Here is a 25,748-nt window from a genome sequence, read left to right as displayed (position 1 = left end):
ACAACATCATCTACAACCCCATGTTATAGGGAGACCATCATCACAACATCACCTACAACCCCATGTTATAGGGAGACCATCATCACAACATCACCTACAACCCCATGTTATAGGGAGACCATCATCACATCACCCACAACCCCATGTTATAGGGAGACCATCATCACAACATCACCTACAACCCCATGTTATAGGGAGACCATCATCACAACATCATCTACAACCCCATGTTATAGAGAGACCATCATCACAACCCCATGTTATAGGGAGACCATCATCACAACCCCATGTTATAGAGAGACCATCATCATCTACAACCCCATGTTATAGGGAGACCATCATCATCATCACAACCCCATGTTATAGGGAGACCCATCAGAATGAATAGAAATTGGTGGGGTAAATTATTTATTCCAAATTCCACTCCAGGGCTAGAGGCACAGCTACAATAGCCTACATAAGGATATCACTAGCTCTGGTCCAAGACGTTTTACAATAGCTAGGATATCACCTACAAGGCTGGAGGACTGGACAGAAGCAACCCAGGATTGTGTCTCTAGTCTCTCTACACTTCCTGTCCCAGCCTTTGGGAAACACTCTTTAAGTGAATAAATGTAAACACAAGGGTTAATGGGATTGAGTTTGGGAGCAATGGGATTTAGTTTGGAGCAATGGGATTTAGTTTGGAGCAATGGGATTTAGTTTGGGAGCAATGGGATTTAGTGTGGGAGCAATGGGATTTAGCTTGGGAGCAATGGGATTTAGCTTGGGAGCAATGGGATTTAGCTTGGGAGCAATGGGATTTAGCTTGGGAGCAATGGGATTTAGCTTGACAGCAATGGGATTTAGCTTGACAGCAATGGGATTTAGCTTGACAGCAATGGGATTTAGCTTGGGAGCAATGGGATTTAGCTTGACAGCAATGGGATTTAGCTTGGGAGCAATGTGATTTAGCTTGACAGCAATGGGATTTAGCTTGGAAGCAATGGGATTTAGCTTGGAAGCAATGGGATTGAGTTTCTCTTTCATCTATCTCACTGTTGGCCGAGGCACAGCGCTCTGTTTGTCCATGGCTTGTGGTTAAGTTAGATTTCTCATACACACACACACACACACACACACACACACACACACACACACACACACACACACACACACACACACACACACGTGCAGCGGCACACCTTCTATGATTACTTCTCTCTAAGGAAGGCTCCCCACCCTGGAAAATGAGAGGGTTTCATGTGACAGATTTCTCTGTGCACTCATTTTCTCATTGAACAAGTCCAGGTAGTCCCTCCCTGTTTCACAGCTTTTTTCTCAGTTTGTTGATGAACATGACCCAGAACTCACAACAGGTACTAGTCCATGCCAGCTGTTCAGTGACATGTATAGCATACATTGTTGGGAATGAAAGTGGATGACAACATGCAGATCAAACATATGGTAGCTTCTTGGAATGCACAACATTCCATAACCTGACAGGAGTCAAGTCAAAGCACATTCTAGCAGCAGGCTTGATTAACGTTGTGGAGTATCCCAGTAGAACAGGTTCTAAACCATGAGGCCTGCAGGATCCGCCCCCTTTGCCTCGGAACCCACATTTAACCAGATTGTAATTATGTTTTACATGTATTTTTTTGTTGTTGCAGTTATATGACAAGGGAACAAAATGACCACCTCTTTCATTGTAAATAACTCCATATAGCTCATATTCTTGATGACGAATGGTGGCAAGCTCACTGGTTTGAGACCACAAAATCAACCAAATCTGCTTAATAGTTCTGCTAATAACACTTTATTTAAAATATGGCATGTGATTTTAAAGAGTAGAAGGTGTTGACCTGTGGTGTTCTGGTCCAGGTCTGAGTGTCTAAGGTGTCTCCCTGTATTTCCTGGTCAAGGAAATACAGGTTTTACAGGTCTCAGTAAAGGTGTATCTAACGGTGTTGACGTTGTGTTTCAGGTCTCAGTAAGGGTGTATCTAACGGTGTTGACGTTGTGTTTCAGGTCTCAGTAAGGGTGTATCTAACAGAGTTGACGTTGTGTTTCAGGTCTCAGTAAGGGTGTATCTAACTGTGTTGACGTTGTGTTTCAGGTCTCAGTAAGGGTGTATCTAACTGTGTTGACGTTGTGTTTCAGGTCTCAGTAAGGGTGTATCTAACAGAGTTGACGTTGTGTTTCAGGTCTCAGTAAGGGCTTGTCTAACTGTGTTGACGTTGTGTTTCAGGTCTCAGTAAGGGTGTATCTAACTGTGTTGACGTTGTGTTTCAGGTCTCAGTAAGGGTGTATCTAACAGAGTTGACGTTGTGTTTCAGGTCTCAGTAAGGGTGTATCTAACTGTGTTGACGTTGTGTTACAGGTCTCAGTAAGGGTGTATCTAACGGTGTTGACGTTGTGTTTCAGGTCTCAGTAAGGGTGTATCTAACAGAGTTGACGTTGTGTTTCAGGTCTCAGTAAGGGTGTATCTAACAGAGTTGACGTTGTGTTTCAGGTCTCAGTAAGGGTGTATCTAACGGTGTTGACGTTGTGTTTCAGGTCTCAGTAAGGGTGTATCTAACAGAGTTGACGTTGTGTTTCAGGTCTCAGTAAGGGTGTATCTAACAGAGTTGACGTTGTGTTTCAGGTCTCAGTAAGGGTGTATCTAACTGAGTTGACGTTGTGTTTCAGGTCTCAGTAAGGGTGTATCTAACGGTGTTGACGTTGTGTTTCAGGTCTCAGTAAGGGTGTATCTAACAGAGTTGACGTTGTGTTTCAGGTCTCAGTAAGGGTGTATCTAACAGAGTTGACGTTGTGTTTCAGGTCTCAGTAAGGGCTTGTCTAACGGTGTTGACGTTGTGTTTCAGGTCTCAGTAAGGGCTTGTCTAACGGTGTTGACGTTGTGTTTCAGGTCTCAGTAAGGGTGTGTCTAACGGTGTTGACGTTGTGTTTCAGGTCTCAGTAAGGGCTTGTCTAACGGTGTTGACGTTGTGTTTCAGGTCTCAGTAAGGGTGTATCTAACAGAGTTGACGTTGTGTTTCAGGTCTCAGTAAGGATGTATCTAACAGAGTTGACGTTGTGTTTCAGGTCTCAGTAAGGGTGTGCCTAACGGAGGGATGGCCCAGTTTCAGGAGGTGATGAGGCAGCAGCTGGAGACCTCTATGCACGCGGAGCTGGAGAAACTACTGGACACTGCCACGGGGGTCGACAAGGAGGTACACACACACACACACACACACACACACACACACACACACACACACACACACACACACACACACACACACACACACACACACACACACACACACACACACACACCACAGTGACAGTTATTTAATACACACACACAGCGTTTACAACTATTCCGTTTATTTCACAGACAAACACGCAGTTATGACACACACACACACACACACACACACACACACACACACACACACACACACACACACACACACACACACACACACACACACACACACCTATAAGCATTTCACATCAATGAGGTGTTTATACACATTCAAAACACATGAAAACCATGTTGATATTGGTTGGCTTTGAACAGGAATGCAGTTTGATGATGTGTTTATAAATCGACTCATCAATAAATCAACCATATTACATGAACTATGAAAACATTCAGCCTGCGCCTCCGAGATGATATTTGCATGCTTTTTCATCCATACTATGCAGAACTCGCTTTAAATCTTTCAAACATCTTGAGTGTTTGCTTTAGCCTGCCTGGAGTGACAGGTAGCAGAGTTTGTTTTAGCCTCTCTCTGTCTATATGTATGGTACAACCAGTAACCCAGCATATCTCTGTCTGTTTGTATGCCTACTGGGGAAGATGGGATATGCTGAAGACACATTTCAGGGGCTCATGTAGTAAATAAAGTCATGTTGTTGTTGTAACGTATACTCCTTGTGTATTCCAGGTCTCCATGAAGGACTTTGATGGATTCAAGAAGCTGTTCCACAGGTTTCTGCAGGTGAAGGGGCCATCGGTGGACTGGCCCAAGATACACAGACCTCCAGAAGACTCCGTAAGGCTCAAATAAAAACCCTGTGTGTGTGTGTGTGTACTGTACATTGTGTGTGTGTGTACTGTACATTGTGTGTGTGTACTGTACATTGTGTGTGTGTACTGTACATTGTGTGTGTGTGTACTGTACATTGTGTGTGTGTACTGTACATTGTGTGTGTGTACTGTACATTGTGTGTGTGTGCTGTACATTGTGTGTGTGTACTATACATTATGTGTGTACTTGCATATACTGTACATTGTGTGTATCTGTTAGCTCATCAGTGAGTGATCCAGTAATACGGTGTGATGAAGTGGGCTCTCTCAGGCAGATGGGAACAGTGGAGGCCAGAGGGAGAGCTCACACAGAGAGGCCAGCTTTGGGGTCTCTTCCTCTGGGCACGCAGCCAGCTGGCTCCCCCTGTCTCTGCTAGAGCTCAGGGCTCCCTCCACAACCCCCCATGCTTTCTCTCACAGCTGACTGGGCCCAGAAACAGAGACCTGGGGAAGAAAGAGAGAGAGAGAGACCTGGGGGAGAAAGAGAGAGAGAGAGAGACCTGGGGAAGAAAGAGAGAGAGAGAGACCTGGGGAAGAAAGAGAGAGAGAGAGACCTGGGGAAGAGAGAGAGAGAGACCTGGGGAAGAGAGAGAGAGAGACCTGGGGAAGAGAGAGAGAGAGACCTGGGGAAGAGAGAGAGAGACCTGGGGAAGAAAGAGAGTGAGAGAGACCTGGGGAAGAAAGAGAGTGAGAGAGACCTGGGGAAGAAAGAGAGAGAGAGAGAGACCTGGGGAAGAAATGGAGAGACACAGAGACCTGGGGAAGAAATGGAGAGAGAGAGAGAGAGACAGAAGGAGAGAGAGACAGAAGAGAGAGAGACAGAAGGAGAGAGAGACAGAGACAGAAGGAGAGAGAGACAGAGACAGAAGGAGAGAGAGACAGAGACAGAAGGAGAGAGAGACAGAGACAGAAGGAGAGAGAGACAGAGACAGAAGGAGAGAGACAGAGACAGAAGGAGAGAGACAGAGACAGAAGGAGAGAGACAGAGACAGGAGAGCGAGACAGAGACAGGAGGAGAGAGACAGAAGGAGAGAGAGAAACAGAGACCAGGGGAAGAAATAGAGGCAGAATAGAGAGAGAGGGATGTCTCATTTTGTTTTGTGGAGAGGGAAAGAAAGTGACAGAGCACCTTAAGAGAGATTTTCCGTTCAGTTTTGACTGCACAGTTTTGTTTACGTGTAGGATGGCACATATACATTTGTGTGTGTGTGTGTGAGAGAGAGAGAGGTGGGGCTGGGTGGAGGTGTGTCGTAGTTTGTTCATGTTGAAATGACTGTTGATGGCTTTGTTCCTATGAACCAGCAGTCTTCAAAATGAGTGGTGTGTGTGTGTGTGTGTGTGTGTGTGTGTGTGTGTGTGTGTGTGTGTGTGTGTGTGTGTGTGTGTGTGTGTGTGTGTGTGTGTGTGTGTGTGTGTGTGTGTGTGTGTGTGTGTGTGTGTGTGTGTGTGTGTGTGTGTGATTTATGTCTTGAGGGTGTGTGTTCTGCATACGTGAGGAGAGCAGAACCTAAATCCTTTAATTGACATAATATCACATCGGTTCATTCATTTGGGGCTAATTCACCAGCTGAGGAAGTGGTTAGCTAAGTGTAGCCTATTAGTGCTGGTTAGCCGTGTTATTGGTATGTAACAGTACATGTGATGTATAGGCCCATGCACCCACCTTGAATGGCAGATGGGAGTGCCCATTGTTCAATAGTAAATACAATTCAGAGCAGAAAGCTGGGACCCCCCACAGTAAGAACAGTGGTTGCTTTCATTACAGGGTTTTCCCCTGGTGTGTTCGGCCTACGTTTTGAAACATTGCAATCAGAAAGCATTTCACAAAGGAAAGAGTGAGTGAAACTGCACTGCTTCAGCAAGCAGGAACTCTGTGGTCCAGATGACTGACCAGTGGGCCCTCTGTGGTCCAGATGACTGACCAGTGGGTCCTCTGTGGTCCAGATGACTGACCAGTGGGCCCTCTGTGGTCCAGATGACTGACCAGTGGGTCCTCTGTGGTCCAGATGACTGACCAGTGGGTCCTCTGTGGTCCAGATGACTGACCAGTGGGTCCTCTGTGGTCCAGATGACTGACCAGTGGGTCCTCTGTGGTCCAGATGACTGACCAGTGGGTCCTCTGTGGTCCAGATGACTGACCAGTGGGTCCTCTGTGGTCCAGATGACTGACCAGTGGGCCAGGTGTAAATGTTTAGCAAACCTTACTTATTCATTCAACTAGTTTGAATACAAAACAATCCATCCACCCTTGATGGGCGATATGAGTGATGCATTAAAGTAACCAAACCTGATAACCTGGCGTTGGCCTGTGGATTCGGCCTGTAGATTGGGACTGGCCTGGCTTATTTCCTGCTTGGCCTCAGTTGCATAATAATGATTGTTTGCAATGTGTTCCAAGCTGAAGCTAGGGAGGGCAGAGTGAAGGACAGAGGGATGACAGGCTGGCTGGGACACAGGATTCAGGGGATTGGATGACAGGCTGGCTGGGAAACAGGATTCAGGGATTGGATGACATAGGCTGGCTGGGAAACAGGATTCAGGGGATTGGATGACAGTCTGGCTGGAACACAGGGTTCAGGGACTTTCTGGGAGATAGGAAGAGCTCACTATTCTTTGGAGGGTTCCACTATTCTTTGGAGGGTTCCACTATTCTTTGGAGCGTTCCACTATTCTTTGGAGCGTTCCACTATTCTTTGGAGCGTTCCACTATTTTTTGGAGCGTTCCACTATTCTTTGGAGGGTTCCACTTTTCTTTGGAGCGTTCCACTATTCTTTGGAGGGTTCCACTATTCTTTGGAGGGTTCCACTATTCTTTGGAGGGTTCCACTATTCTTTGGAGCGTTCCACTATTCTTTGGAGCGTTCCACTATTCTTTGGAGCGTTCCACTATTCTTTGGAGGGTTCCACTATTCTTTGGAGGGTTCCACTTTTCTTTGGAGCGTTCCACTATTCTTTGGAGCGTTCCACTATTCTTTGGAGCGTTCCACTATTCTTTGGAGGGTTCCACTATTCTTTGGAGCGTTCCACTATTCTTTGGAGCGTTCCACTATTCTTTGGAGCGTTCCACTATTCTTTGGAGGGTTCCACTATTCTTTGGAGGGTTCCACTATTCTTTGGAGGGTTCCACTATTCTTTGGAGCGTTCCACTATTCTTTGGAGCGTTCCACTATTCTTTGGAGGGTTCCACTATTCTTTGGAGGGTTCCACTATTCTTTGGAGGGTTCCACTATTCTTTGGAGTGTTCCACTATTCTTTGGAGTGTTCCACTATTCTTTGGAGGGTTCCACTATTCTTTGGAGGGTTCCACTATTCTTTGGAGGGTTCTTCTTGCTTTCACTGCTGTTCCTCTATTTATTTATTTTTATAAAAAGAGAATTGACCAATCGCCTTTTGATCTTCTTTCAGATGTTTTCACTTCCTGATAAGACAGTGGGAAGTTCCAGAGAGATAAGGGCTTGACAGAAAGACTGAGATGGGGTCTGGAGTAGGCAGCGCTTCCATTAGAACAGACTCCAGCACAACCTCCCTATTCTTCAGTGTTCTTTTAGCTGTCATTGCTATTCATCTTAACCCAAGCCTTACATCTGGGCTAGGTAGGTTCTCTGTTACAAGACCTTGGATTGTTGAAGACCTTTTTCTATTGTTCAGGGTCGTCTTCTGCTTTTAAGGCAACTGTAGAGCTCACTGGTATAGGGAAAGGAGGGGAGGGGAGGGGAGAGGAGAGGAGAGGAGAGGAGAGGAGAGGAGAGGAGAGGAGAGGAGAGGAGAGGAGAGGAGAGGAGAGGTTCCTTTCTTGTGAAATATGTTTTATAATTATCCACATTATCATAGTAAATTATATCTGGTAACCTGTATATCCTGTTTCTGACACATCAGCTTCACTGTGAGATTATTAAAAAGTCAGTACAAATGTTAAAGCACCAATCAGCAGTAGAAACAATAACAAAGTGACCTCCCCACCCCTGTTTTGGTAAAAAGCTGAGGGATGGGGCTGGAGAAATGTAACAACTCTCAAATTCATAGACTCAGAATCCATGATATCAAAATTATAGTTTTAACCATGTTTTTAGGCAATATAGTGCTTGTTTACTTTGATTACAAAAATTGGGAGTAAAACTAGTTTATATTTTGGGTTCTGATGGGGTACGACAGTTGAACTAAGCTCATGAGGCATTTATAAGTTATATTCTTCAATAATCATTGGGTACATATAATACATTTATAAGTCCAAAAATGACATTTGTAAGGAGCATTATGTCATGTAGTAGTGATGCCAGGTCAGAGGGAGGGAGGGCCTCTTCAGCTCACATCCTCATCTCTCATCTTGACACCATTCAGAACCAGGTTTCTCATATCTCTCATCTTGACACCATTCAGAACCAGGTTTCTCATATCTCTCATCTTGACACCATTCAGGACCAGGTTTCTCATATCTCTCATCTTGACACCATTCAGGACCAGGTTTCTCATATCTCTCATCATGACACCTTTCAGGACCAGGTTTCTCATATCTCTCATCTTGACACCATTCAGGACCAGGTTTCTCATATCTCTCATCTTGACACCATTCAGGACCAGGTTTCACATATCCTCATCTTGACACCATTCAGGACCAGGTTTCTCATATCTCTCATCTTGACACCATTCAGAACCAGGTTTCTCATATCTCTCATCTTGACACCATTCAGGACCAGGTTTCTCATATCTCTCATCTTGACACCATTCAGGACCAGGTTTCTCTCATCTCTCATCTTGACACCATTCAGGACCAGGTTTCTCTGACCTTGCAATTCTTCTCTACTTTCATCCAGTATGGCCTTTCAGACGAGTGTTTCTTAATCATTAGTAGTTGTTTCCTCAGCACTACCCAGCTGATTCAAATCATCAAAACGTGTTGATGACTTTATCATTTGAATCAGCTGTCTGCACCCTTTAGGGTCTCCAGGACCAGGATGAAGAAACCCTGTTTTAGATCACAATGAATAAGATGACATGGACAGAGAGGATCTGATCCTAGATCAGGCATGCTGCTCTGATACAATGAATAAGATGACATGGACAGAGAGGATCTGATCCTAGATCAGGCATGCTGCTCTGAGACAATGAATACGATGACATGGACAGAGAGGATCTGATCCTAGATCAGGCCTGCTGCTCTGAGACACTACTGCTACTCTTCATCCAGTTGAGCTGATTGCCGTGCGGTAACTGAGAGAACAGTCTATGACTGGGGTGGCTGGAGTCTTTGACAATGTCTAGGGCCTTCCTCTGACACTGCCTGGTATAGGGGTCCTGGATGGCAGGAAGGTTGGCCCCGGTGATGTACTTGGCCGTTCGCACTGCCCTCTGTAGTGCCTTGCGGTCGGAGCCGAGCAGTTGCCATACCAGGCAGTGATGCAATCAGTCAGGATGCACTCGATGGTGCAGCTGTAGAACCCTTTGAGGATCTAAGGACCTATGCCAAATCTTTTCAGTCTCCTGAGAGGGAATACCAAGACGACTGTCTTGGTGTGCTTGGACCATGTTAGTTTGTTGGTGATGTGGACACCAAGGAACTTGAAGCTCTCAACCTGCTCCACTGCAGCCCCGTTGATGAGAATGGGGACGTGCTCGGTCCTCTTTTTCCTGTAGTCCACAATCATCTCCTTTGTCTTGATCACGTTGAGGGAGAGGTTGTTGTCCTGGCACCACACGGCCAGGTCTCTGACCTCCTCCCTATAGGCTGTCTCGTCGTTGTCGGTGATCAGGCCTACCACTGTTGTGTCATCGGCAAATTTAATGATGGTGTTGGAGTCGTGCCTGGCCGTGCAGTCATGAGTAAACAGGAAGTACCGGAGGGGACTGAGCACGCACCCCTGAGGGGCTCCTGTGTTGAGGATCAGCATGGCGGATGTGTTGTTACCTACCCTTACCACCTGGAGGCGGCCCGTCAGGAAGTCCAGGATCCAGTTGCAGAGGGAGGTGTTTAGTCCTAGAGTCCTTAGCTTATTGATGAGCTTTGAGGGCACTATGGTGTTGAACGCTGAGCTGTAGTCAATGAATGGCATTCTCACACAGGTGTTCCTTTTGTCCAGGTGGGAAAGGGCAGTGTGGAGTGCAATGGAGATTGCATCATCTGTGGATCTGTTGGAGTGGGTCCAGGTTTTCTGGGATGATGGTGTTGATGTGAGCCATGACCAGCCTTTCAAGGCACTTCATGGCTACAGACGTGAGTGCTACGGGTTGGTAGTCGTTTAGGCAGGTTACCTTAGTGGTCTTGGGCACAGGGACTATGGTGGTCTGCTTAAAACATGTTGGTGTTACAGACTCGGACAGGGAGAGGTTGAAGATGTCAGTGAAGACACTTGCCAGTTGGTCAGCGCATGCTCAGAGTACACGTCCTGGTAATCCGTCTGGCCATGCGGCCTTGTGAATGTTGACCTGTTTAAAGGTCTTACTCACATCGGCTGCGGAGAGCGTGATCACACAGTCTTCCGGAACAACTGGTGCTCTCATGCATATTTCAGTGTTATTTGCCTCGAGGCGAGCATAGATGTAGTTTAGCGCGTCTGGTAGGCTCGTGTCACTGGGCAGCTCTCGGTTGTGCTTCCCTTTGTAGTCTGTAATGGTTTGCAAGCCCTGCCACATCCGACGAGCGTCAGAGCCGGTGTAGTACGATTCAATCTTAGTCCTGTATTGACTCTTTGCCTGTTTGATGGTTCGTCGGAGGGCATAGCGGGATTTCTTATAAGCTTCTGGGTTAGAGTCCCGCTCCTTGAAGCGGCAGCTCTAGCCTTTCGCTCAGTGCGAATGTTGCCTGTAATCCATGGCTTCTGGTTGGGGTATGTACATACCGTCACTTTGGGGACGACATCATCGATGCACATATTGTTGAAGCCAATGACTGATGTGGTGTACTCCTCAATGCCATTGGAGGAATCCCGGAACTGCTAGCAAAGCAGTCCTGTAGCTTAGCATCTGCTTCCTCTGGCCACTTTTTTATTGAATCTTGTCACTGGTGATTCCTGCTTTCATTTTTGCTTGTAAGCAGGAATAAGGAGGATAGAATTATGGTCAGATTTTCCAAATGGAGGGCGAGGGAGAGCTTTGTATGTGTCTCTGTGTGTGGAGTATTGGTTGGTCCAGAGTTATTTTTCCTCTGGTTGCACATTTAACATGCTGATAGAAATTTGGTAAAATGGATTTAAGTTTCACTGCATTAAAGTCCCCGGCTACTAGGAGCGCCGCCTCTGGGTGAGCCTTTTCTTGTTTGCTTATGGCGGAATACAGCTCATTCAATGCTGTCTTAGTGCCTCTGACTGTGGTGGTATGTAAACAGCTACAAAGAATACAGATGAAAACTCTCTCGGTAGGTAGTGTGGTCTACAGTTTATCATGAGATTACCTAAGGCGAGCAATAGTGCGAGACTTCCTTAGATATCGTGCACCAGCTGTTGTTAACAAAATACATAGACCGCCACCCCTTGTCTTACCAGACGCCGCTGTTCTATCCTGCCGGTACATCATGTAACCAGCCAGCTTTATGTTGATAGTGTCGTTGTTCAGCCACGACTCCGTGAAGCATAAGATGTTACAGTTTTTAATGTCCCGTTGGTAGTTTAATCGTCCGCGTAACTCGTCGATTTTATTGTCCAAAGATTGCACGTTTGCTACCAGAATGAAGGGAAGTGGGGGTTTATTCAATCGCCTCCGACTTCTCAGCAGGCAGCCCGACCTTCGGCCCCTCTTTCTCCGCCTCCTCTTCACGCAGATCACGGGGATCGGGGCCTGTTCCCGAGGAAGCAGTGTATCCTTTGCGTCGGGCTCGTCAGAGTCATGAAAGGAAAAAGAGGATTCTGCTAGTCCGTGGTGAATAATCGCAGTCCTGATGTCTAGAAGTTATTTTCGGTCATAAGAGACAGTAGAGGCAACATAATGTACAAAACAGGTTTTAAAAAAGTTACAACGCAAATAAACGAATAACAAAACACAATCGGCTGGGGGCACGTAAAACGTCTGCCTTCTTACTCAATGAAGATCACAAACATCCAACTTGTTCAGGTGTCATGTTTATTTAACCAGACAAGTCAAGTTAAGAACCAATTCTTATTTAGACACACAGACAACATTTCGATCCCACTGAGATTTCTGTCAGGTCTGATGTTGAGTTGAGGACAGACATTTTTTTTTTTAACTAGGCAAGTCAGTTAAGAAACAAATTCTTATTTACAATGACGGCCTAGGAACAGTGGGTTAACTGGTCTAGGAACAGTGGGTTAACTGGTCTAGGAACAGTGGGTTAACTGCCTTGTTCAGGGGCAGAATGACAGATGTTTTACCTTGTCAGCTCGGGGATTCGATCTTGCAACCTTTCGGTTACTAGTCCAACGCTCTAACCACTAGGCTACCTGCCGACATACAGGTACTTAAGATTAGGGTTTTAAACCACAGGGTTTCTATAGTTTTCTCTCAGTATAAAATTACAGTATTGCCGTATTCTCCCTCAGTTTTAAACCACAGGGTTGCCATATTCTCCCTCAGTTTAAAACCACAGGGTTGCCATATTCTCCCTCAGTTTAAAACCACAGTGTTGCCATATTCTCCCTCAGTTTTAAACCACAGGGTTGCCATATTCTCCCTCAGTTTAAAACCACAGGGTTGCCATATTCTCCCTCAGTTTAAAACCACAGGGTTGCCATATTCTCCCTCAGTTTAAAACCACAGGGTTGCCATATTCTCCCTCAGTTTAAAACCACAGGGTTGCCATATTCTCCCTCAGTTTAAAACCACAGGGTTGCCATATTCTCCCTCAGTTTAAAACCACAGGGTTGCCATATTCTCCCTCAGTTTAAAACCACAGGGTTGCCATATTCTCCCTCAGTTTAAAACCACAGGGTTGCCATATTCTCCCTCAGTTTAAAACCACAGGGTTGCCATATTCTCCCTCAGTTTAAAACCACAGGGTTGCCATATTCTCCCTCAGTTTAAAACCACAGGGTTGCCGTATTCTCCCTCAGTTTTAAACCACAGGGTTGCCATATTCTCCCTCAGTTTTAAACCACAGGGTTGCCATATTCTCCCTCAGTTTAAAACCACAGGGTTGCCATATTCTCCCTCAGTTTAAAACCACAGGGTTGCCATATTCTCCCTCAGTTTAAAACCACAGTGTTGCCATATTCTCCCTCAGTTTAAAACCACAGGGTTGCCATATTCTCCCTCAGTTTAAAACCACAGTGTTGCCATATTCTCCCTCAGTTTTAAACCACAGGGTTGCCATATTCTCCCTCAGTTTAAAACCACAGGGTTGCCATATTCTCCCTCAGTTTAAAACCACAGGGTTGCCATATTCTCCCTCAGTTTAAAACCACAGGGTTGCCATATTCTCCCTCAGTTTAAAACCACAGGGTTGCCATATTCTCCCTCAGTTTAAAACCACAGGGTTGCCATATTCTCCCTCAGTTTAAAACCACAGGGTTGCCATATTCTCCCTCAGTTTAAAACCACAGGGTTGCCATATTCTCCCTCAGTTTAAAACCACAGGGTTGCCATATTCTCCCTCAGTTTAAAACCACAGGGTTGCCATATTCTCCCTCAGTTTAAAACCACAGGGTTGCCATATTCTCCCTCAGTTTAAAACCACAGGGTTGCCATATTCTCCCTCAGTTTAAAACCACAGGGTTGCCATATTCTCCCTCAGTTTAAAACCACAGGGTTGCCGTATTCTCCCTCAGTTTTAAACCACAGGGTTGCCATATTCTCCCTCAGTTTTAAACCACAGGGTTGCCATATTCTCCCTCAGTTTAAAACCACAGGGTTGCCATATTCTCCCTCAGTTTAAAACCACAGGGTTGCCATATTCTCCCTCAGTTTAAAACCACAGGGTTGCCATATTCTCCCTCAGTTTAAAACCACAGTGTTGCCATATTCTCCCTCAGTTTTAAACCACAGGGTTGCCATATTCTCCCTCAGTTTAAAACCACAGGGTTGCCATATTCTCCCTCAGTTTAAAACCACAGGGTTGCCATATTCTCCCTCAGTTTAAAACCACAGGGTTGCCATATTCTCCCTCAGTTTAAAACCACAGGGTTGCCATATTCTCCCTCAGTTTAAAACCACAGGGTTGCCATATTCTCCCTCAGTTTAAAACCACAGGGTTGCCATATTCTCCCTCAGTTTAAAACCACAGGGTTGCCATATTCTCCCTCAGTTTAAAACCACAGGGTTGCCATATTCTCCCTCAGTTTAAAACCACAGGGTTGCCATATTCTCCCTCAGTTTAAAACCACAGGGTTGCCATAGTTTTCTCTCAGTGTAGAATTACAGTATTACCAAAGTTCTCTCTGTTTTAAACCACAGGGTTGCCATGTCTCTAGGGATGCTCTTTGAAGTCCATTCTCTCAGCTGTGTGCGTCAGTCGTCCTATTGAGTATTCTGATCCAGCACCAACACACGGTCTGCATCCCAAAGGGAACCCTATTCCCTATATTTAGTGGACTCTGGTCAAAAGCAGTGCACTATATAGGGAATAGGGTGCCATTTTGGACTACACACACAGCCTTTGTGCTGATTACGTCCAGAAACAGTTCCATTTCTCTTTGGTCTCTGAGCGGGGGGGGGGGGGAGGGCTGTGTTCCAAACGGACGTCCCAAATGGCACCCTATTCCCTTTATAGTGCCCTTTCCTTGAGACTTTACCTTGAACTCAGTCACAGTTGGGAAGGGATGGAGGAATGAAGGAAAGGAAAGTGAAGGAATCCAAGTATGTGTGTGTGTGTGTGTGTGTGTGTGTGTGTATGTGTGTGTGTGTGTGGGGGAGAAGTTCTGAAAAGATACTCTGTAGTTTGGTTTCAGTGTGTTCTCTCTGTCTGGATGCCTCTGTATCCTCTCTGATGTCTTGTTGCTGTTCTGATAGAACCCAGGCTGTTGTGAATTCTGATAGAACCCAGGCTGTTGTGAAAAACACTGAGTCACTATCTGGAAGCAGAGTTTACATTGGGTAGAGAGGGAGAGGAGGCTAAGTGCTATGGACGACCTGATGCTAAATTGGGCCTAGCTAGCACACACACACACACTGTCATAAACATTGTCACACACACACACACACACACACATACACACACACACACACACAACACAAATCCCAGGTTGTTTCCCCCTCAGTAGCAGACCCTCACTGCTGGGCCTTCTCATTTATTAGAGAGAGAGAGAATCACACTCACACTCACTCCTCTCAAACAGAGTCCGTCTAATGGGAGGGGGGAGGGGAGGAGGGGCGAGGGAGAGACAGAGGGGGGAGGGGAATGATAGTTAGAGGGGGGAGGGGAATGATAGTTAGAGGGGGGAGGGGAAGGAGAGGTAGAGGGGGGAGGGGAAGGAGAGGTAGAGGGGGGAGGGGAAGGAGAGGTAGAGGGGGAGGAGGAGGGGAAGGAGAGGTAGAGGGGGGAGGGGAAGGAGAGGTAGAGGGGGAGGGGGAGGGGAAGGAGAGGTAGGGGGGAGGATAGTTAGAGGGGGGAGGGGAAGGAGAGGTAGAGGGGGGAGGGGAAGGAGAGGTAGAGGTGGGAGAATTATATTTAATATTTTGTCACACCGGATAGGTGCAGTGAAATGTGTTGTTTGACATGGTCAGCCATAGTATAATGGCTCCCCTGGAGCAATTTAGGGTTAATGCCTTGCTCAAAGGCACATTGACAGATTATGTTTCACCTTGTCGGCTTGGGTATTCAAACCAGCGACCTTTTGGTTACCGGCCCAACGATAGAGAAGGGGAAGGGGGAGGTTGGCAAGAAGAAAGGGAACGAGGTAAGAGAGATGGAGAGAGCATACTAAAAATACACCAAGTACACCTGACTTAGATCATCACAGGGATAACTAAACCCTGACTTAGATCATCACAGGGATAACTAAACCCCGACTTAGATCATCACAGGGATAACTAAACCCCGACTTAGATCATCACAGGGATAACTAAACCCTGACTTAGATCATCACAGTGATAACTAAACCCTGACTTAGATCATAAGAGGGATAACTAAACCCTGACTTAAATCATCACAAGGATAACTAAACCCTGACTTAGATCATCACAGTGATAACTAAACCCTGACTTAGATCATCACAAGGATAACTAAACCCTGACTTAGATCATCACAGTGATAACTAAACCCTGACTTAGATCATCACAGTGATAACTAAACCCTGACTTAGATCATCACAGTGATTAACTAAACCCTGACTTAGATCATCACAGTGATTAACTAAACCCTGACTTAGATCATCACAGTGATTAACTAAACCCTGACTTAGGTCATCACAGTGATAACTAAACCCTGACTTAGATCATCACAAGGATAACTAAAACCTGACTTAGATCATCACAAGGATAACTAAACCCTGACTTAGACCATCACAAGGATAACTAAACCCTGACTTAGATCATCACAAGGATAACTAAACCCTGACTTAGATCATCACAGTGATAACTAAACCCTGACTTAGATCATCACAGTGATTAACTAAACCCTGACTTAGATCATCACAGTGATAACTAAACCCTGACTTAGATCATCACAAGGATAGCTAAACCCTGACTTAGATCATCACAGTGATAACTAAACCCTGACTTAGATCATCACAAGGATAACTAAACACTGACTTAGATCATCACAGTGATAACTAAACCCTGACTTAGATCATCACAAGGATAACTAAACCCTGACTTAGATCATCACAGTGATAACTAAACCCTGACTTAGATCATCACAGTGAAAACTAAACCCTGACTTAGATCATCACAAGGATAACTAAACCCTGACTTAGATCATCACAAGGATAACTAAACCCTGACTTAGATCATCACAAGGATAACTAAACCCTGACTTAGATCATCACAGTCATAACTACTACAAACAGACTTTATTGAAGTGGAAGTATTCAAGGAGTTTCTTTTCAAAGACAGAAAGCTTAACTTGAGATTATAGCTGGCTAGAGATATGACAAACTGTCCTGCTGTAACTGCAGCACCACACACACACACACACACACACACACACACACACACACACACACACACACACACACACACACACACACACACACACACACACACACACACACACACACACACACACACCTGCCCTTTCCATGACAGACTGACCAGGTGAATCCAGGTGAAAGCTATGATCCCTTATTGATGTCACTTGTTAAACCCACTTCAATCAGTGTAGATGAAGGGGAGGAGACAGGTTAAAGAAGGATTTTTAAGCTTTGAGACAATTGAGAGAAGAATTGTGTATGTGTGCCATTTGGGGGTGAATGGGCAAGACAACAGATTTAAGTGCCTTTGAACGGGGTGTGGTAGTAGATGCCAGGCACAGCGGTTTGTGTCAAGAACTGCAACGCTGCTGGGTTTTTCACACACAGCAGTTTCCTGTGTGTATCAAGAATGGTCCACCACCCAAAGGACATCCAGCCAACTTGACACAACTGTGGGAAGCATTGGAGTCAACATGGTCCAGCATCCCTGTGGAACACTTTCGACACCTTGTAGAGTCCATGACCTGACGAATTGAGGCTGTTTCTAATGTTTGGTGTACTCGGTGTATATATCTCTATCTCTCTATCTCTATATCTCTATATCTCTATCTCTATATCTCTATCTATATCTCTATCTATATCTCTATCTCTCTATCTATATCTCTATCTCTATCTATATCTCTATATCTCTCTTATGTATATATCTCTATCTCTCTCTATCTCTCTCTCTCTCTCTCTTATGTATATCTCTCTCTCTATCTCTCTCTCTCTCTTATGTCTCCCTCTCTCTATGTGGAATTGTCTGGTCACCATATGTCTGTGTGTGTTGTCATTGGGTCACATGGTTTAATTTAACTAACTCAGATGGGACAGTTTTTGTTTTGAGGAGAGGAAGGGGAGAGAGGGGTCAGGGCTGGACACTTGGCACACCCTGTAGAATGTCATAGTGTGACTCGTTTGTGATGACACACACACACTAGTCTTCAGTCCACATTTAGGGAGAACCATCTAGAGGTAGTGATGTGTCCTCCTGTAACAGATTATGGGTAGATTCTTAGGGGTAGATTCCAGCACACACACATATGGGTCACATTTTCAGCTTTTAGCTTTTGAACCGCCATGGCAAAGACCCCACTTCCACAAGCAACAGAAGGATCTGAAGTCACTGGTTGAGAAATACACATCTCAATGTCCCAGATTCACAAAACCATCTGGGCCCAGAACACTAAGCACATTCTAATTCCCTAAGAGAACAGGTCCCAGATTCACAAAACCATCTGGGCCCAGAACACCAAGGACATTCTAATTCCCTAAGAGAACAGGTCCCAGATTCACAAAACCATCTGGGCCCAGAATACTAAGCACATTCTAATTCCCTAGGAGAACACGTCCCAGATTCACAAGTCCATCTGGGCCCAGAACACTAAACACATTCTAATTCCCTAAGAGACCAGGTCCCAGATTCACAAAACCATCTGGGCCCAGAACACTAAGCACATTCTAATTCCCTAAGAGAACAGGTCCCAGATTCACAAGTCCATCTGGGCCCAGAACACTAAACACATTCTAATTCCCTAAGAGAATATTGTACATGTAGCTTACAGATTTAATTATGGCCTAAAATAAATGTGTTCACACGGGCAGAATATTGTACATGTAGCTTACAGATTTAATTATGGCCTAAAATAAATGTGTTCACACGGGCAGAATATTGTACATGTAGCTTACAGATTTAATTATGGCCTAAAATAAATGTGTTCACACGGGCAGAATGTTGTAGCCTCGGCCCACAGTGCCGTGAAAAGGTATTTTCCGCGTTTCTGATGTTCTCTATTTTTGCATATTTTTGATACTGAATGTTATCAGATCTTCAACCAAAACCTAATATTAGATAAAGGGAACCTGAGTTTACAAATATTTTATTTAATTAACAAAGTTATGCAACCCACAATTCCCGTCTGAAATCGTAATTGCCCTCTTACACTCAATAACCAGTTTGTCACGTTTAGCTGCAATGACTGCAACCCAATGCTTCCTGTAGTTGTTGATCAGTCATTCACATTGCTGTGGAGGAATTTTGGCCCACTCTTAGTATGCAGAACTGGTTTAACTCTGCAACATTTGTGGGTTTTAAAGCATTAACGGCTTGTTAATGAATGAATATTGCATTGAATGAAAAGCAGTAAACATACACATTTAATAACAGACTCATGAACACAATCACGCACTAGTCTACAGCTGGTTTCACAGCTTCCCCGGTGTTTCACAGCTTCCTCGGTGTTTCACAGCTTCCCCGGCGCTTCACAGCTTCCCCGGGAAACTCAACGTATTGTAGCCACACGCGGACCAAAGAGTAGTGGAGGAAGGAGTTCACTTTGGCTGCAGTGTTCACGTTCAAATGTTACGCGGTGCTTCACACACACACACACACACACACACACACACACACACACACACACACACACACACACACACACACACACACACACACACACACACCACACACACACACACACACACACACACACACACACACACATTCTCTCTCTTACACATAAGACGAGCTTTAGGATACAGAAGAGAGCGGGGAACAGGGGATTGTTTTATTGTTGTTTTGGTAAAGCTATCCTCAGTGAGTGAAGGGATGCTAGAAGGAGGAGATCCCCCTCTGTCTTTGCAAGTTAAGGGCCAGTCTATGGGCTGAATGTCTACTCCCCTTCTGAATTTAGAAAGATGCTATCTACCTGTGGAATCGTGATTCGTCCAGAAGGATTTGCTGCTCTTTAGCTATTGGTGGCCACAGTATAAAGACTGATCTACAGTACCATTTCTGCCCACCAGAGATTAGGTTAGAGCAGCTCCAGCCAACCATATACAGTATCTCCAATTTAAGTGTTTTCAGGCTGTGTCCAGTGTGTGTTGGGCTGTATCCGGTGTGTGTTGAGCTGTATCCAGTGTGTTGGGCTGTATCCAGTGTGTTGGGCTGTATCCGGTGTGTGTTGGGCTGTATCCGGTGTGTGTCGGGCTGTATCCGGTGTGTGTCGGGCTGTATCCGGTGTGTGTCGGGCTGTATCCAGTGTGTCGGGCTGTATCCGGCGTGTGTTTGGCTGTATCCGGTGTGTGTTGGGCTGTATCCAGTGTGTTGGGCTGTATCCGGTGTGTGTTGGGCTGTATCCAGTGTGTTGGGCTGTATCCAGTGTGTGTTGGGCTGTATCCAGTGTGTGTTGGGCTGTATCCGGTGTGTGTTGGGCTGTATCAGGTGTGTGTTGGGCTGTATCCGGTGTGTGTTGGGCTGTATCCGGTGTGTGTCGGGCTGTATCGGTGTGTGTCGGGCTGTATCCGGTGTGTGTCGGGCTGTATCCGGTGTGTGTCGGGCTGTATCCGGTGTGTGTCGGGCTGTATCCGGTGTGTGTCGGGCTGTATCCGGTGTGTGTTGGGCTGTATCCGGTGTGTGTCGGGCTGTATCCGGTGTGTGTTGGGCTGTGTCCAGTGTGTCGGGCTGTGTCCGGTGTGTGTCGGGCTGTATCCGGTGTGTGTTGGGCTGTATCCGGTGTGTGTCGGGCTGTGTCCGGTGTGTGTTGGGCTGTGTCCAGTGTGTCGGGCTGTGTCCGGTGTGTGTTGGGCTGTATCCAGTGTGTGTTGGGCTGTATCCGGTGTGTGTCGGGCTGTATCCGGTGTGTGTTGGGCTGTATCCGGTGTGTGTTGGGCTGTATCCAGTGTGTGTTGGGCTGTATCCGGTGTGTGTTGGGCTGTATCCAGTGTGTGTTGGGTGGTATCCAGTGTGTGTTGGGCTGTATCCAGTGTGTTGGGCTGTATCCAGTGTGTGTCGAGCTGTATCCAGTGTGTGTCGAGCTGTGTCCAGTGTGTGTCGGGCTGTATCCAGTGTGTGTTGGGCTGTATCCAGTGTGTGTTGGGCTGTATCCAGTGTGTTGGGCTGTAACCGGTGTGTTGGGCTGTATCCAGTGTGTTGGGCTGTATCCAGTGTGTGTTGGGCTGTATCCAGTGTGTGTTGGGCTGTATCCAGTGTGTGTTGGGCTGTATCCAGTGTGTGTTGGGCTGTATCCAGTGTGTGTTGGGCTGTATCCAGTGTGTGTTGGGCTGTATCCAGTGTGTGTTGGGCTGTATCCAGTGTGTGTTGGGCTGTATCCAGTGTGTGTTGGGCTGTATCCAGTGTGTGTTGGGCTGTATCCGGTGTGTTGGGCTGTATCCGGTGTGTTGGGCTGTATCCGGTGTGTTGGGCTGTATCCGGTGTGTTGGGCTGTATCCGGTGTGTTGGGCTGTATCCAGTGTGTTGGGCTGTATCCAGTGTGTGTTGGGCTGTATCCAGCGTGTGTTGAGCTGTATCCAGTGTGTGTTGGGCTGTATCCAGTGTGTGTTGGGCTGTATCCAGTGTGTTGGGCTGTATCCAGTGTGTTGGGCTGTATCCAGTGTGTTGGGCTGTATCCAGTGTGTGTTGGGCTGTATCCAGTGTGTTGGGCTGTATCCAGTGTGTGTCGGGCTGTATCCAGTGTGTGTCGGGCTGTATCCAGTGTGTTGGGCTGTATCCAGTGTGTGTTGGGCTGTATCCAGTGTGTGTTGGGCTGTATCCAGTGTGTGTCGGGCTGTATCCAGTGTGTTGGGCTGTATCCAGTGTGTGTTGGGCTGTATCCAGTGTGTGTTGGGCTGTATCCAGTGTGTGTTGGGCTGTATCCAGTGTGTGTTGGGCTGTATCCAGTGTGTGTTGGGCTGTATCCAGTGTGTGTTGGGCTGTATCCAGTGTGTTGGGCTGTATCCAGTGTGTGTTGGGCTGTATCCAGTGTGTGTTGGGCTGTATCCAGTGTGTGTTGGGCTGTATCCAGTGGGTTGGGCTGTATCCAATGTGTTGGGCTGTATCCAGTGTGTTGGGCTGTATCCAGTGTGTGTTGGGCTGTATCCAGTGTGTTGGGCTGTATCCAGTGTGTGTTGGGCTGTATCCAGTGTGTGTCGGGCTGTATCCAGTGTGTGTCGGGCTGTATCCAGTGTGTGTCGGGCTGTATCCAGTGTGTGTTGGGCTGTATCCAGTGTGTTGGGCTGTATCCAGTGTGTGTTGGGCTGTATCCAGTGTGTTGAGCTGTATCCAGTGTGTGTTGGGCTGTATCCAGTGTGTGTCGGGCTGTATCAGGCTGTATCCAGTGTGTTGGGCTGTATCCGGTGTGTGTTGGGCTGTATCCAGTGTGTGTCGGGCTGTATCCAGTGTGTGTTGGGCTGTATCCAGTGTGTTGGGCTGTATCCAGTGTGTTGGGCTGTATCCGGTGTGTTGGGCTGTATCCGGTGTGTTGGGCTGTATCCAGTGTGTTGGGCTGTATCCAGTGTGTTGGGCTGTATCCAGTGTGTGTTGGGCTGTATCCAGTGTGTGTTGAGCTGTATCCAGTGTGTGTTGGGCTGTATCCAGTGTGTGTTGGGCTGTATCCAGTGTGTCGGGCTGTATCCAGTGTGTTGGGCTGTATCCAGTGTGTTGGGCTGTATCCAGTGTGTGTTGGGCTGTATCCAGTGTGTTGGGCTGTATCCAGTGTGTGTCGGGCTGTATCCAGTGTGTGTCGGGCTGTATCCAGTGTGTTGGGCTGTATCCAGTGTGTGTTGGGCTGTATCCAGTGTGTGTTGGGCTGTATCCAGTGTGTGTCGGGCTGTATCCAGTGTGTTGGGCTGTATCCAGTGTGTGTTGGGCTGTATCCAGTGTGTGTTGGGCTGTATCCAGTGTGTGTTGGGCTGTATCCAGTGTGTGTTGGGCTGTATCCAGTGTGTGTTGGGCTGTATCCAGTGTGTGTTGGGCTGTATCCAGTGTGTGTCGGGCTGTATCCAGTGTGTTGGGCTGTATCCAGTGTGTGTTGGGCTGTATCCAGTGTGTGTTGGGCTGTATCCAGTGTGTGTTGGGCTGTATCCAGTGTGTGTTGGGCTGTATCCAGTGTGTGTTGGGCTGTATCCAGTGTGTGTTGGGCTGTATCCAGTGTGTTGGGCTGTATCCAGTGTGTGTTGGGCTGTATCCAGTGTGTGTTGGGCTGTATCCAGTGTGTGTTGGGCTGTATCCAGTGGGTTGGGCTGTATCCAGTGTGTTGGGCTGTATCCAGTGTGTTGGGCTGTATCCAGTGTGTGTTGGGCTGTATCCAGTGTGTTGGGCTGTATCCAGTGTGTGTTGGGCTGTATCCAGTGTGTGTTGGGCTGTATCCAGTGTGTGTCGGGCTGTATCCAGTGTGTGTCGGGCTGTATCCAGTGTGTGTTGGGCTGTATCCAGTGTGTTGGGCTGTATCCAGTGTGTGTTGGGCTGTATCCAGTGTGTTGAGCTGTATCCAGTGTGTGTTGGGCTGTATCCAGTGTGTGTCGGGCTGTATCAGGCTGTATCCAGTGTGTTGGGCTGTATCCGGTGTGTGTTGGGCTGTATCCAGTGTGTGTCGGGCTGTATCCAGTGTGTGTTGGGCTGTATCCAGTGTGTTGGGCTGTATCCAGTGTGTTGGGCTGTATCCAGTGTGTGTCGGGCTGTATCCAGTGTGTTGGGCTGTATCCAGTGTGTGTTGAGCTGTATCCAGTGTGTTGGGCTGTATCCAGTGTGTTGGGCTGTATCCAGTGTGTGTTGGGCTGTATCCAGTGTGTGTTGGGCTGTATCCAGTGTGTGTTGGGCTGTATCCAGTGTGTGTTGGGCTGTATCCAGTGTGTGTTGGGCTGTATCCAGTGTGTGTTGGGCTGTATCCAGTGTGTTGGGCTGTATCCAGTGTGTGTTGGGCTGTATCCAGTGTGTGTTGGGCTGTATCCAGTGTGTGTTGGGCTGTATCCAGTGTGTGTTGGGCTGTATCCAGTGTGTTGGGCTGTATCCAGTGTGTTGGGCTGTATCCAGTGTGTGTTGGGCTGTATCCAGTGTGTTTTGGGCTGTATCCAGTGTGTTTGGCTGTATCCAGTGTGTGTTGGGCTGTATCCAGTGTGTTTTGGGCTGTATCCAGTGTGTGTCGGGCTGTATCCAGTGTGTTGGGCTGTATCCAGTGTGTGTTGGGCTGTATCCAGTGTGTTGAGCTGTATCCAGTGTGTGTTGGGCTGTATCCAGTGTGTGTCGGGCTGTATCAGGCTGTATCCAGTGTGTTGGGCTGTATCCGGTGTGTGTTGGGCTGTATCCAGTGTGTGTCGGGCTGTATCCAGTGTGTGTTGGGCTGTATCCAGTGTGTTGGGCTGTATCCAGTGTGTTGGGCTGTATCCAGTGTGTGTCGGGCTGTATCCAGTGTGTTGGGCTGTATCCAGTGTGTGTTGAGCTGTATCCAGTGTGTTGGGCTGTATCCAGTGTGTTGGGCTGTATCCAGTGTGTGTTGGGCTGTATCCAGTGTGTGTTGGGCTGTATCCAGTGTGTGTTGGGCTGTATCCAGTGTGTGTTGGGCTGTATCCAGTGTGTGTTGGGCTGTATCCAGTGTGTGTTGGGCTGTATCCAGTGTGTTGGGCTGTATCCAGTGTGTTGGGCTGTATCCAGTGTGTGTTGGGCTGTATCCAGTGTGTGTTGGGCTGTATCCAGTGTGTGTTGGGCTGTATCCAGTGTGTTGGGCTGTATCCAGTGTGTTGGGCTGTATCCAGTGTGTGTTGGGCTGTATCCAGTGTGTTTTGGGCTGTATCCAGTGTGTTGGGCTGTATCCAGTGTGTGTTGGGCTGTATCCAGTGTGTTTTGGGCTGTATCCAGTGTGTTTTGGGCTGTATCCAGTGTGTTTTGGGCTGTATCCAGTGTGTTTTGGGCTGTATCCAGTGTGTGTTAGGCCTCAGATCCAGGCTCTGGTGTCTCAAAGCAGTGCGCAGGACATGAGTCATCACCACACAGGATGAGCCATGACCCTATGACCCTTCAGTTACTTAGGGTCAATCACACATGCACTCATGTAAACACACACACACACACACACACACACACACACACACACACACACACACACACACACACACACACACACACACACATTCTCTCTCTTACACATAAGACGAGCTTTAGGATACAGAAGAGAGCGGGGAACAGGGGATTGTTTTATTGTTGTTTTGGTAAAGCTATCCTCAGTGAGTGAAGGGATGCTAGAAGGAGGAGATCCCCATCTGTCTTTGCAAGTTAAGGGCCAGTCTATGGGCTGAATGTCTACTCCCCTTCTGAATTTAGAAAGATGCTATCTACCTGTGGAATCGTGATTCGTCCAGAAGGATTTGCTGCTCTTTAGCTATTGGTGGCCACAGTATAAAGACTGATCTACAGTACCATTTCTGCCCACCAGAGATTAGGTTAGAGCAGCTCCAGCCAACCATATACAGTATCTCCAATTTAAGTGTTTTCAGGCTGTGTCCAGTGTGTGTTGGGCTGTATCCGGTGTGTGTTGAGCTGTATCCAGTGTGTTGGGCTGTATCCAGTGTGTTGGGCTGTATCCGGTGTGTGTTGGGCTGTATCCGGTGTGTGTTGGGCTGTATCCGGTGTGTGTCGGGCTGTATCCGGTGTGTGTCGGGCTGTATCCGGTGTGTGTCGGGCTGTATCCAGTGTGTCGGGCTGTATCCGGTGTGTGTTGGGCTGTATCCAGTGTGTTGGGCTGTATCCGGTGTGTGTTGGGCTGTATCCAGTGTGTTGGGCTGTATCCGGTGTGTGTCGGGCTGTATCCGGTGTGTGTCGGGCTGTATCCGGTGTGTTGGGCTGTATCCGGTGTGTGTCGGGCTGTATCCGG

General features: G+C 47.1%; 1 protein-coding gene across 3 annotated transcripts in view; it reads left to right on the top strand.

The window, feature by feature from the left end:
* The window catches only part of ugp2b (UDP-glucose pyrophosphorylase 2b), a 113,899-nt gene that overhangs the window by 7,652 nt on the left and 80,499 nt on the right, over positions 1-25,748 (top strand). For all 3 annotated transcript variants that reach the window (XM_071394509.1, XM_071394510.1, XM_071394508.1), the window contains exons 2-3: positions 3,067-3,194; positions 3,918-4,025. In XM_071394509.1, the coding sequence (XP_071250610.1) occupies positions 3,096-3,194; positions 3,918-4,025 (207 nt within the window). In that variant the 5' untranslated portion in view covers positions 3,067-3,095. The remainder of the gene's footprint in view (positions 1-3,066; positions 3,195-3,917; positions 4,026-25,748) is intronic.

Source organism: Salvelinus alpinus, chromosome 3, assembly GCF_045679555.1.
Source record: "Salvelinus alpinus chromosome 3, SLU_Salpinus.1, whole genome shotgun sequence".
NCBI classification, from domain to species: Eukaryota; Metazoa; Chordata; class Actinopteri; order Salmoniformes; family Salmonidae; genus Salvelinus; species Salvelinus alpinus.
Note: the sequence above shows the minus strand (reverse complement) of the source record. Positions and strands in the feature narration are given on the sequence as shown.